Below are 13,615 nucleotides of genomic sequence, written 5' to 3' on the forward strand. Positions count from 1 at the left end.
CACCATTTAATTTTTCTTTACATGCTCATTTCCAATGCCAGGGTTTCAGGCAATGAGACAAACAGATCGCCAACACCAGCCCCGTGCCAGGCACTAGATCAGAGGAGAGGAGGGTCCAGCCCTGGGCACTGGGTCTCTGGATATCAACTCTCATCAGAGCTGATAGTTAAAGCCCTCGGAATGGGGCCCGGCATAGAACTGGTGGTAAAAAATGCTAGACCATGAGACAAAAGGTCAACTATCACGGAGCGAATGGAAGTGGCAAGGAGTTTGGAAACTCAGGAGGTCAGATGCTCACGGCAGGTGGAGGGCCCAGGGCGCTGATGCATCTGAGGGGCCCTGGGGATGGAGGATCGCCATGGGGATGGGCAGCTCTGAAACCGAGGGAACAATGGCAGAGCAAAACATGCTGACCGGGGGATTCACCACAAAAAGGACCAAGGCGAAATGCTAGAAAGTTCTAGAACAGAAGGCATAGGAATAAAATGCTCAAGTAAAACCCAGAGCTGTCACCGTGACCCACAAGGCCTGCCACACTCTGGGCCCTGCCAGCCCTGAACCCCACCCTCCATACAGGCTTCCCAGCAGCCCTGCTGGATTTCTGTCCTCCTGCTCACCCCCGTTTCTCCTACACATTGTAAAGACTGAGAGATTGGGGCGCCTGAGTGGCTCAGTCATTGAACCTCTGCCTTTAGCTCAGGCACGATCCCAGGGTCCTGGGATTGAGCCTCGCACTGGGCTCCCTGCCCTGCGCAGAGCCTGTTTCTCCCTCTCCCTCTCCTTCTGCTGTGTTGTCTCTCTCACTGTGTCTCTCTCTGTCGAATGAATAAATAAAATATTTTTTAAAAAAAGACTGACAGATCAATTACATACCATAAAAAGGCACACCCCCTTTGAAGTGTACAGTTCATTGGTTTTCAGTATGATCACCAGGTCCAATCCCAAAACACGTCATCATTCCCCAAAAGAGACCTCATACCCACAAGCGGTCACTCTTCCTCCCCTGTCCACACCCCACCAACCACTCATCTGCCTTCTAGTTCTATGGACTTACTTGTTCTGGAAACTTTGAACACATGGGGTCATACAATACACGGCCTTTGGTGCCTGGCTTCTGTCCCTTGGCATAATGTCTCCAAGGTTTGTCCTGCGTATAGCATGGATCAGTATTTTCTTCTTTCTGTGCTTAAGTAATAGTCCACGATGTGGAGAGAGGCACCTTGTCTGCCCTTCCTGAGAAGATGGTTACTGAGGTGGTTTCCACTTTTTTGTCTATTGGGAATAACGCTGCTGGCAATGTTCATACACAGGGCTTTGTGCAGACGGGTGTTTCCAAGTTTGGGTTTGGGGTTTCCTCTTGGGTAAATACTAAGAGGTTGACTTGAGAGGATTAAACTTTTTCGGACAGTCGAACTGCCCTTCACAATGGCATCACCGCTTTCCTTCCCCACCAGCAGCACACGAGGGTTCCAAAAGTAGTTTTCATCCCTTTCTGGACTATAGTCACTTCAGATGACCTCTCAGGCACATCAGGTTAGACCAAAGTCGTAAAGTCAGAATTCCACCCCGGGCACCGGAATCACGAGCTGCTTGTCAGAGGCCACCCCAGGTTGGCCACTTAAAGAAAGGCAGAAAAATGGCCTCCGAACTGCGTAATCCCACAAATGGGCCTCCAGCCAGAGATGTGGGCCTTAGGGTCTGTCTGTTAGCCTTCGAGAAAAGAGCTCATAGAAAGCAATTGTGAGCGTGGATCCTAAGAGTTCTCATCACAAGGAAAAATTTCTTTTCTTTCTCATTATGGCATTATGGTATCCATACCAGGTGACAGATGTGGGGGAAGCATCGGTGGCGATCTAGTCACAGCGCGAGTAAATCAAACCTTCCCGCCGTATGCCTCACCCTGAGAGTGACGCATCAGTTATTTCTCGATAAGGCTGGGGTGCAGGAAGAAAAGAGCTTGCCTGTGGTCTTCCCTCCCCCCCCCATTTTTTTTTTTTTTAAGATTTATGTATTTATTTTAGAAGGGGTTGGGGCAGAGGGAAAGGGAGAAGTCAACTCCCTGCTGAGCTGGGACCCCAGCACCGGGCTCCATTCCAGGACCCCAAGATCATGACCTGAGCTGAAATCAAGAGGTGGACGCTGAGCTGACTGAGACACCCAGGAGCCCCTTCCCTCCTTGTTTAAAAAACAAATTTTTCAGTTTCAGGTGTAGGGAAGCAGCCCGGTGTCTAGAGTGGTGGTCAGGGAGGCAGACACTAGGAGAGGAGAAGAACTGGGCCTCTGTGCAACCTTGGGCCAGCGTCTGCACATCTCTGAACCTCCATTTTCCTACCAAATTGGGCCAGAGTGTAGATTATATGAAATCATTAGATCACGGTGGCTGGCAAAACATGGCCCCAAAGATGTCTGCATCCTTATCTCAAGAACCTATGATGGTGTGAGCTGACAGGACCAAAGGGCCTTTGCTGATGAGATTGTTAAGGATCTGGATGTGGGGAGATCACCCTGGGGGATCCGGGTGGGCCTGCCATAATCAGAAGCGTCCTCACATGGGGGAAGAGGGAGGCAGGCGAATGAGAACCAGAGAGACAGCATCACGAGAAGGACTCGACCCACTCTTGGTGGCCTTGAAGCTGGAGGAGGGGCCGTGAGCCAAGGGCCACGGGTGTCTCTAGAAGCTGGAGTAGGCCAGGAAACAGATTCTCCCCCTGGAGCCTCCAGAAAGAACACGGCCCCACTGACACCTTGACTTTAGCCCTGTGAGGCAGATTTTGGACTTCTGACCCACAGGACTGCGAGATGATAAAATGACATCATTGCAAGCCGCTATGTTTATGGGAATTTGAAGGCACAGGAAAAATGAGACAGGTGACCATAAATGAAGTCCAGAAGCAAATTGGGATGGAGAGCAAGTTGATTTCAAAATGCACTGATGATGGGGTACCTGGGTGGCTCAGTAGGTTAAAGCCTCTGCCTTTGGCTCAGGTCATGATCCCAGGGTGCTGGAATCGAGCCCTGCATCAGGCTCTCTGCTCAACGGGGAGCCTGCTTCCTCCCTCTCTCTCTGCCTGCCTCTCTGCCTACTTGTGATCTCTGTCTTTCAAAAAAATAAAATAAAATCTTAAAAAAAAATGCACTGATGAAATGATGTATGAAATGCTGAGGGAACGGCCCTGCCATCAGGTCAGACATGGGCTTCTGGGGACCTGCCCCTGCTCAGGCCATGGAGCTGAATTTGAAAAGTCAAACACATAAAATTAGGTGGGTGGGGAACCCAGCCCTGTGGGAGCCCTGAGGCAGGAAACCCTGGCCAGAAGCCAGCACTGGCAGAGGCAACCACCAGGGAGACTTCCCTATGGGCCACCAGAGAAGCTCCGTTGGCAGGGGGATGGCGGGCCTTCCAGGGACGAGCTCAGCTCTCAAACCTTGCAGGGAGGGGATGGTCATTCATTCATCTATATTCAACCAGCATCTGGGGAGAATGTCAGATGCTGTTCCAGGTGCTGAAGGTCCAGCTGAGAACAAGACAGACCAGGATTGCAGCCGAGGAGCTCAGACTTCAGCAGGAGAGTCAGACGACAGACATGACTCGAGAAAGTGCTAAGCACGGTAGTCCATAATGGGCCCACATCAGGGAGCGACACACCCTTGGGGTGAAAGAGACTGAGGCTGGCTAACCATGATGGGTGGGGGTTCACCACCAAGGAGGCCACCACCACAGCCACGGTCCTTCTCTCCAGGGCCTCACCATGAAGTTGAATGTGGTGAGCATCGCAAAGGCAAGGAGGGCATCTGAACAGAGGGGACACTCGCCCCGGGCCCTGACGGATGTATAGAAGGCCTCCAGGAAGGCAAAGCAGATCAGGACAGTGCAGGAACAAAGTTGGGGGGCTGGACACAGATCTGGGCTCAAAGTCCAGTTTGTCCATTTACTATGCCATCTTGAGCAAGCAACTTTGGACTCTCCAAGGAAATGGTCAGATTCTTCATCAGTAAAATGGGATAACTCCTGCTTACTCCTTTCATACACATCTGTCACAGATAAGAAACGTTAGATGTGCTGATATATGCAAGGTATCTACTGGGCCTCTGAGCGCCCACAAGGTCGGAACCCGGGTGCTGCGGACGTGCACTGGAGGGCTCATAAGGGGCACTCCGTGTCATCTCTAAGCATTTGGACCTTATGTGCAAAACCCACCAAAGGTTCCAAAGGGAGAGGAGTTGATGTTACCTAATGTGAGGTTTAGAAAGCTGCCCCTGGCCTGGGTGGCAGGCTCACTCCGCACTCAGCAAGGGGCTGGGCACACTGTAGGCACTCGGCACATTTCCTGGAGAAGGAAAAGCCATGATCAAGGGCAAAGCTGTGGGAAATACCCACACTTCTGGGGCAGGAAAGGAAAAGAGAAGCAGCAGCAGGAAGTGAGAACAAGAGAGACAAGGGGTGTAAAAGGAGAAGTACGTGAGTTTGCAGGGGAACCAGAGGGAGGGGAGAGGGTGTTTTCAGTAAGTCATGCTCACTGGCAAATGCTAGAGGGACATAAAGTGGAATAGAGACAAATAAATGGCCACTAATTTTGGCAATCAGATTATCAAAGACCTGTGGGAGGGGGTTCCATGCTCTGGGTGTGGGGGGGCATCAGAATTTAATGAGGTGAAGAAATGAGGGGAGACAAGGGGGTGCAGGGAACACCTGGATTCAGTCCCCAAGCCATACTTCCAACAAGTCTGCATTAACTCCTAAGGATTTTCAAGGAGCGAAAACTCAACTCAGTGAAGTGAACACTCTTCCTGAACAAAGGACACCTTACGGACCAGGAAAATGGACATGTAGCAGCCTTCCCCAGGGAAGGGAAAGGCCACAAACTCAAAAGCAAGCACCAATATCACCCCGGAGGCAAATCCAAATGTACCATCACAAAGCCCACGCATCTGATGACATAAAGAAGCAAATGTAATGCGGCTCGAAACCGCCCAGCGACAGATCTGTAGAAAAAGAAGGCAAGGAGACATTGTATATTGCAGAAAATTATGAAGGTGATGGCTCAGTAGCCCTAAGGTGACACTTAAAAATCATAACCCAGCATTGTCCTTGGAATAAAGGAGGTACTCAATCAAAGTGTGTTGAATGCACAGACTGATAGTACTTTACAAAGTTCAAACCACAGTCATGGATTTCAAACTTCCTTTTGACCTCACATTCCCTTTGACCCTACAAGACAATATCTCTCCTGACCTCTTCTCTCAAATTTCTGAAATCTGTACGTGTGGGGGCTGCTAGGATGAAAAAAAATCCAAGGGCAGAACAGCAGGAGAACCTGCCCACCGATTACACGCGTGTTGTACCATCACACATGCGGAAGCCACAGACAAGTGGACTTCTCCATTTGCATCCCATCCCTGTTCCTTTGGCAACAGCCAAGAGTCTGTCCTTGACCAAATTTGAACCTGGTCTTCTGAGCTCTTTTCAACTAGGTCTCAACTTTTGGGCTTCTGCATTCGTCTGTGTGTTACCCAATTTCAGCAAGAATCCTGCTAAGTCAGTTCAACCAGATCCCCCATGCTCCAAGTCTGATCATCCCTTATATCTAATCAGGTTCCTTATCCTCCATCACCTGCCTGGTGATGTCCAATCGCCAGACCCGCCTGCAGCAGGGATCCTGTCCAGTCAGTTCAGCCAGAATCCCACCTCAGCCCTGATGTTTCCTCTTGGTAATTCCCTACCCACTGACCTTCACCTTGCTCCCTGGCTCCTTGATGATAAATTTGTCCTTTTCTTCGTATGTATTCAGAATTGAGACTGGTCTCTATCGCCTCTCGGCCTTTTGGCTAAGATCAAGTGTAGAATTGAGACTGGTCTCTCTCCCCTGCCTCAAACCTCCACTGTATTGGTCCCTACGCCAGTCACACAGTGCCCCTCAATGAAGTCTGCCTTACTATTCTGGAGCAAGTGTTAGAATAAGTCTGATTTTCTTTCTTTCTTTCTTTTTTTCCCCCTTCAGATGTATTTATTTATTTGGAGGAGAGAGATCTCCTGTGGGCACAAGAGGAGTGTGAGGGGCAGAGGGAGGGCAAGGAAGACTCCTCCAGAGACTCCCTGTGAGCAGGGACTCAATCCCAGGACCCTGAGATCAGGACCTGAGCCGAAATCAGGAGTCAGCCGCTCACCCGACCGAGCCACCCAGGCCCCAGATCATACTTTCTTCAACAGTAAACACACCTCCATTTTCCATACCATCCTGTCGCCCCTCTCGGTCCCTGATAGGGCCGACCTCACCCCACAGCGGCCCTGCCCAGGCCTACACTGACGCATTCTGCTTCTCTTCCAGGGCGTCCAGCAGACCAGAGAGGGAGGCTGCGAGAGAGGTGAGGCGGTCAACGATGGCCCTTTTCCAAGCCTCTTCTTCCACACCTACGCCACGCGGCCGGGCAGCCTCTCCTGACAGCCCCGAGGAGGGCCCCGCTACCTGCACCCACGGCTCATTCTGCTTGAGGACAGCTCTTCAAGGGACCCAAACCCATCCCTGACGTGTCCGCCGCCTGGTCTTCCTCTGCCCCGTGGGGTGCGGTGCGCGTGGGACACGGTCGGGTGGCGGCCCCTCTCCAGGGGAGATCCGCCCGGGCTCCCGAGCCGGCCCTCCTCGGAGAGCTCTGGCATCCTTTGCCCGGCCTGGACTCCCTCCCTCCCTCCCTCGGCCGGTCCGGGTCACCTGCCTCGCGGGTCCAGGGGCCCTTTCGGAGCGACACGATGAAGAGCCTCCCCCACCCGCCTGAGAAAAGACGTTTCAACAGCAAACGTCCCCCAGAGAGAGCTGCAGGCATGGCTGGCCCCAGCAGTCCAGGCCACGCCATCCGGGCCCCACGGCCCACCCCTGGCGCCGCTCCTCAGTCCTCACACGGGTCCTCGCTCCGCACCGTACGCGGGTCTCGCAAATCCCAGGCCTTCCTTCGGCCGCGGGTCTGAATCCCAGAGGAAAAGGGATCTCGCGGGAACTCTGTCCCAAGTATCAGGGATGGAGCTGATTGGCTTGTCTCGAGTCACATGGGCCCAACCCTGATCCAATCAGTCAACAGAGGGTAGGGCTTACTCTGATTGGCCGGCTGGGTCACGTGCCTTCCCTGCAGGGCAGTGCCAGGTCAAGTCAGCTTCTTTGGAGCTGCTTCTGCTGAGCAGGATCATAATAAAATAGGAAAAGCCCCCCACGCCCCTAACCCCGCCCCAAGCATGAGATGTTGGACAGACAAAAATATCAAACCCCACTTTTTTCTGTGAGTGATGATTTGGGCGGAAGACCCCAGGATCGGCAAAGCATCATGGGAATATCCTCTGCTCCCAGAGCATCCTCTAGCCAACATCATGGGACATCTGACCCCATCAAGCTTCACGCCGACACGGCCCTCCACGAATGCCCATTTTTGGTGACCGGCTCATATTCCACGTTCATTTCAACCTATTCACTAATGTGCGACACCTCTCAAGAAGGCGCTGCATTAACAATAACCACGGTTCTGAGCAATGACTCTGAGCCGGGAACTGCCCCACGAGCTTTCGGCATACCATGTCTACTTATCCCCACAACAACGCCGTGCGGGACATGCCATCATTATCCCCATCCTTCGGAGGAGGAAACAAAATCTGGGAGACTGGGAGACTTGCCCAAGGTCACACCGCCCATCAGGGCTCGGGATCAAGGCAAGACAGCCTGGCTCCAGATCGGGTGCTCGGAAGCCACTGACTCTCAGATATACACCAACACGAAACTGGATCCATTCCCAGGTGCTTGAATTCGTTTCAAAATAAAACTGCTTGCAACAGAGAATTCTGGGGTCTATCAACAAAGAATTCACTAAACAATGTGACATTTATATGAGAGAATATTATGTAGCCATTGGAAAGGCCTGGCAATGACAATAAAACATCAGCTCCCCGAGGACAGGTACTTTCTCTGTTTCTCTATTTACCCTCAGTGCTTAGAAAAGTACACTGCAAAGCAGCCACTCCTATACAGGAGAGGTGGGCGTGAGGATGAATGAAAAACAGAGCAAATGAATTAATGAACCAGTTTCTGAGGGGTAAAACTTTGAACTATATCTAGTTTTTATTCCTTTCTTTTCACTTAGTCTTGCTTTTTCACTATTCTACTAGAAGCATGTATTATTTGTAAGGTGCCAAAACAAAACAGGATTTCAGAGACCGTGTGAGCCGCTGCTGGTCACATATACAAGATCTGTGAGCCCTTTCTGCCGTAATTCAGGGGTACCTCTGGTCCCCTGATGCAGTCCTGTACCCACTTCTTCCCCCTGGTTTCTTTACCCTCTTCCACCTTTCTGGTGCTCTCAGACAACACACTCTGCTTCCACATCAATTAAATTCCACCAACAAGGTGACAATCACTGTAACTAACATTTTAGGACCACTTAGGACATCCTTGCTGCTGTGGAATTGCTTCCTTGATCCTCCTAATGACCACGTTATAGCAAAGGTGACCTGCCTCAGGTCACATAACTGACGAGACCTGGAACCCAGGCCATTCAACACAGCCTACACCTTTAACCACGGGGCAGTAGATGCTTACGTACCAAGCACCTTCTGCATGTAGACCGAGGCCAAAGGTCTAACACACATCCACACGGGTCTGAATGCCCACTGCTTGCCAGCCTGGGGTTGAGCGCCTACTGGGGCTAATCAGGAGCTGTGTGCCTACTGAGCACCGAGCCGGGGTGTGCGCAGAAAGCACAATGCCATCGAAAGAGCTAGGAGAGCAAAAACAGTAAAAAGTAACAGTAAGCACAGCCTGGTGCATCAGGGATCCATGCTCTCGTTTTGAATGTGTTATTTCAGTTAACACTCACTGTTACAGGTAGGCGCTGGCAGGATCCCTGTTTTGCAGACTAGGGAACTGAGGCATAGAGAAAGGGAAGTCCTTGCCCAAGGTCACAGAGTAAGCAAGAGACACAGCTGGGATGTGACCCAAGAGCTTTTCTAACTCTGGGTTGTTGAAATAAAGAAGATATCACTCTGGGCTGGCCGGGGGGCAGAGATGGGGAAGAGGAATTCTGCCTGGAGGGAACCTCCAAAATCAAAGGTTGGAAGGTATCATCAGGCTGCAGGTACACAAAGAAGGGTGTGGGCAGGACATGCGGGTGGGGACAAACTGAAGGAGCGGTGGGGACAAACTGGACAAACTGACAGAGCGCAGGCAGGACATGCGGGTGGGGACAAACTGACGGAGCGCAGGCAGATAGCCAGGGCCAAATTCCATGGACAAAAGGGAGCCAGAGAAGGTTAAGGAGCAGCAGAGTGACTTGGTCAGAATTGGGCTTTAGGAAGAATTACTCTAGCAATGGGACTAAAATGGATATAAGACAAAAAAGATCAAGGGCTAAGAGATGGTTGTGATTGGTTTGCCTCTCTTCTGGAAACAGCCTGTCTCCCAACATACACACTGCCACTCTTCCCTTAAGAAGCCACCCTCCCGGGACGCCTGGGTGGCTCAGTTGGTTAAGCAGCTGCCTTCGGCTCAGGTCATGATCCCAGCGTCCTGGGATCGAGTCCCACATCGGGCTCCTTGCTCGGCGGGGAGCCTGCTTCTCCCTCTGCCTGCCATTCTGTCTGCCTGTGCTCACTCTCTCTCCCTCTCTCTCTCTGACAAATAAATAAAATCTTTAAAAAAAAAAAAAAAAAAAGAAGAAGAAGAAGCAGCCACCCTCCCTGGGGTGTCTGGGTGGCTCAGTGGGTTAAAGCCTCTGCCTTCTGCTGAGGTCATGATCCCAGGGTCCTGGGATCGAGCCCCGCATCAGACTCTCTGCTCAGCAGGGAGCCTGCTTCCTCCTCTCTGCCTGCCTCTCTGCCTACTTGTGATCTCTGTCAAATAAATAAATAGAATCTTAAAAAAAAAAAAAAAAAAGCTACCCTCCCAACTCGGTTTCCTGGTTTGGGTGGGGCTGCCCCCTCCCCAGCTCCCAGGGTAGGCATTGATTCAGGCCTAGCCAGCCAGAGTCCGCCTGACTGGTCCAGGACGGGCACAAGAACCCAGCCAGGGCAAGGACTGTGTGTCAATCTGGAAACTTCCACTGGAGTCATTGGCCAAGGGTCTCCCTCTCCCCACAGGGATGGCTCTGCCCAAGGCCTGGAAGCCAGCCTGGCTTGTGGCCATCTGTATCACCACTCAGGGAGATGATGGCCTCCTGTCCCCAAGAAGAGTAAGAAAGTAGAAAGGCAGAGCAGGGAGGGGCTTCGGAGTCTGGGCAGCCCCACCTGCAGCTAGTAATCCCCTGGGCCTTCCTAACCGTGAAGCCGAGGCAACAGACTGACATTTTGCCCAAACTAATCTGCATGAGATTTCTCCCTCTGTACCTGCAAGGTCTCAGGGGACTGAGGTGCTGGGCGGGATGGTGAGGTGTCAAGAGTGAGGCCACTGGTGGAGCAACGAGTGCCGAACGAGGGGGCCACATGCGTCCAGCACCAGAAGAGCCAGGACACAGCACAGGGAGCTCCAAATTCTCCTAGCAGAAGCGAGAAGAGAGACCTTCCAGAAAACAGCTGCAGCGGACAAGGAGGGGCCAGGCCCGGGAGCAAGGAGAGGCGAGAGGGAGAAGCAGAGCACAGGCGTGGGAAAGAAGGGTGCGTCAGAGAGAGTGCCAGAAGAGGGGCTGTCGGGGAGGGGAGAAAGCCCAGAAGGAAACTGCCCCGCTCTCCCCCCACACCCCATCGCCGATGGAGGGAGAGACCAGGTGCTGGTTCTGGCTTCCAAGCCTTCCGACCACCTTGTTAGATGATTGGAAACAGGAAGTCTGGGCCAGAAGGGGAGCCTGTTCTCAGCATGGGCCCCTCTGGCTTGTCAGGACACCTGCCTGGAAATTAGGGGCTCAAAGAGCCCTCCCTGCCTCACGTAAGTGGGCAAGTCTGTCTCCTGCAACCGGCAAACAGTTTCATGGGGCCTAACCAGAACCTACGAACCCGAAGAAGCCTCCAGGCTGGGAGGTGAGAACATAAACCACTTCCAGGATGCCTGACTGGTTCGGCCGGAAGTGCAAGCAACTCTTGATCTCAGGGTCGTGAGTTTGAGCCCCACATGGGGTATAGAGATTACTCAATACATAAAACTTTAAAAAAAAAAAATCTTAACCCACTTCCTTAGAGATGAGGCCAAGACTACAGACATTTCAGCCAGCCTGCCTGGGTTCGAGTCCCAGGTCTACCACATCCTATGTAATCTCAGGCAAGTCACTTAAGTTCCCCAGGTCTTGTTGTACCCATCTGTGGAAAGGGACCGATCTCAGTCTTGGAGACAAGGCACATCAGGTGCAGCGACTTGAATATGTAAAGCTAATAGTTGGAGCTCTGAGTCCTCTGTCACTAGGTTATGAGGACACCGCTGGGGGGAAGGCTGGGGGGAAGGAACACGTGTCTCCAAGAGGAACCAGAGCAGACACAGAAAACATAACTCGCCTATACATTTGTCCAACAGATGGCCGGGGAAGGCAGGCAGATTTCCAGCCAAAGCAGACGGAGCCTTCAGATCCCATAGCCCATTCATAAGATCAACAAGCAGCAGGGAAAGCATTTTTAGTGCCCCAGCCCCCTCTGCCAGGCACTCCCATCCCTGCTTCCCTGCTGGTTGGGGGAAGGGTCAGAGTAACACCCCACCCCCCACCCCCTGCAAAGCCCAAGGGAGGAAGGAAGTGTTCTCTGAAGGCACCAAGCCCTTCCAGCTTCACCCAATGGCCTGGAGCATCTGTTCAGAATCCGTGCGCTTTCATCCTTGGGTCACCTTCTCCTACTGGGTGGGGAGAACAATAGCTTCAGGAGCAAAACCCAGTCTGATGGGGGAGGTGGGAGGGGGGTGATGGATGGTCAGCAGGAGGAAAGAAATTGCTAGTTTTCCGTTCTTGAGTTCGGTGAAGGGGGGAAGCTGGCCAGGGAGACAAAGCCTCTGATCCGACAAGGCAAAAAATACTGCTGAAGCTCTTAGACGGGCACCAAACTGGGAGAAAGCCAAGAGTGGGCACTTACTCTACTTGCAAAAGCATTTGCCATGGGGGAGGAAGAGTAGAAGTGGTAGAGAGAAAGGGTTCCTGGGTCAGGGGCCTGAGTTCAAATCCTAACCCATGGGCTCTCCATGAGAGGCCCTCCATGCATTACTGAAAGTGAATTGTTGCCATAGTTGCACATCTGATATTTTAAACCGACCCTTTACAAAAGCAAGGAGTGACATATAGAGGCAGCTCTCAGGAAGACATTTTAATTGGGAGAACATTACAAAACAAAACAAAACCTTTGTACCCCCAGCCCAGGGGCAGACACTTCCTAAATATTCTTTCCAATTAGACTAAAGGCAAACTATCACTTGGTTAAGTCACAGAAAGGAGACGCCACGTGTTCTGTGGCACAATTTTGAACTTTTTCTTTGTTTCACAAATGACCGTGTAGTTTTCTATAAGCACTGTGCTAGAGCATTTTCCACACACACGGACTCGCCAATCCTCAGAACAGCCTTCCAAGATTACAGGTAAGGAAACCAAGACCCGGAGAGGTTAAGTAACTTACCCCAAACCACACAGCTAGGAAGTGGCCACTCAGCGATTCAAACCCAATTTGCCAGCTCAGGGCTCCTGCCTAACCTCCAAGCTACACTGCCTTTGTCTGCACATCTGCTTCAACACTAGGGACCAGAGACCTGGAGAGAGTTCATTCTCTACTCTGGGCTCCCACGGGTCCTATTACCAAGGAGGTTGAGCCTTTTGCTGCTACTGAAAGGTCTGTGATTCCATACACCATGTGTTCCTTTCTTTCAAAGGCTTAACACACCCCAGGGAAATGAAAGAAGTTTACAAATCGTAAGCATTTTCCTTGATGACTTCTTACATATGTACACACCTGTGTACCCACCTCCCCGACGGAAATATGAGCCATCTCCGGTGCCCCTGAGCCTCCCGTGCGCCCCTCCCAGTCAGTGGCTATCTACTTCAAAATGTGACCACCATTCTACTTGTCACACCACAGATCCGCTCTGCCTTTTCGTTGGTGGTTCTGTATTCTACCAATAAGAAACATGCATGTGTGACCAGCACGCTCACAATGAGCTTGGGAGAAGGGAGGGGACAGCTGACAGTTTCTTTCTCCTGCAATAAGCTTCAGGATTGTGTTTTTATTTCGGCTCACTGGCTGAAGACAGGGGATGGTGGGGAAAGCTGAACGCGAGGTTGGAACCACAGAGAGTAGACCCTTGAAAAAAACCAGTGACCCGCAGGGAGCAAAGGAGCTGTGTCTTCTGGAGACGGTCCTGCAGGGAGCAACGAGCGAGCAGGCGGCCAGCCCTGTCGCTCTGGATGTCCAGAGAGGAGCACGCTTTTAAAAACCTCAAATCGGGTTCCTCCAGCGCCAGAGGCACCCGGGGTGGCCAGGCTCCTCCCAGTGTGGCCTCCGCAGCTCCTCCCCCTCCCGCGATGACAACCGCCCGAAAGATCAGGAATTGCCCCCGAAGGCGCGTTTCCCTACCTGTGCACTCCCGGATGAAGTCCTGGTACTCCGCTCCCTGCTCGCCGGGGACGATGGTGGAGCCGTCATACTTAAAAGTCACCCTTTGGATTGGGAGAAGAAAACACACACACACAC

The 13,615-nt window shown here is 52.1% G+C and overlaps 1 protein-coding gene across 1 annotated transcript in view; it reads right to left on the reverse strand.

Moving 5' to 3' along the window:
* Positions 1 to 13,615, reverse strand: part of COTL1 (coactosin like F-actin binding protein 1) — a 39,089-nt gene that overhangs the window by 25,003 nt on the left and 471 nt on the right. The window contains exon 2 of the mRNA XM_059382211.1: positions 13,499 to 13,581. Within this exon, the coding sequence (XP_059238194.1) occupies positions 13,499 to 13,581 (83 nt within the window). The remainder of the gene's footprint in view (positions 1 to 13,498; positions 13,582 to 13,615) is intronic.

The sequence above is a fragment of the Mustela nigripes genome, chromosome 17 (assembly GCF_022355385.1).
Source record: "Mustela nigripes isolate SB6536 chromosome 17, MUSNIG.SB6536, whole genome shotgun sequence".
Lineage (NCBI taxonomy): Eukaryota > Metazoa > Chordata > Mammalia > Carnivora > Mustelidae > Mustela > Mustela nigripes.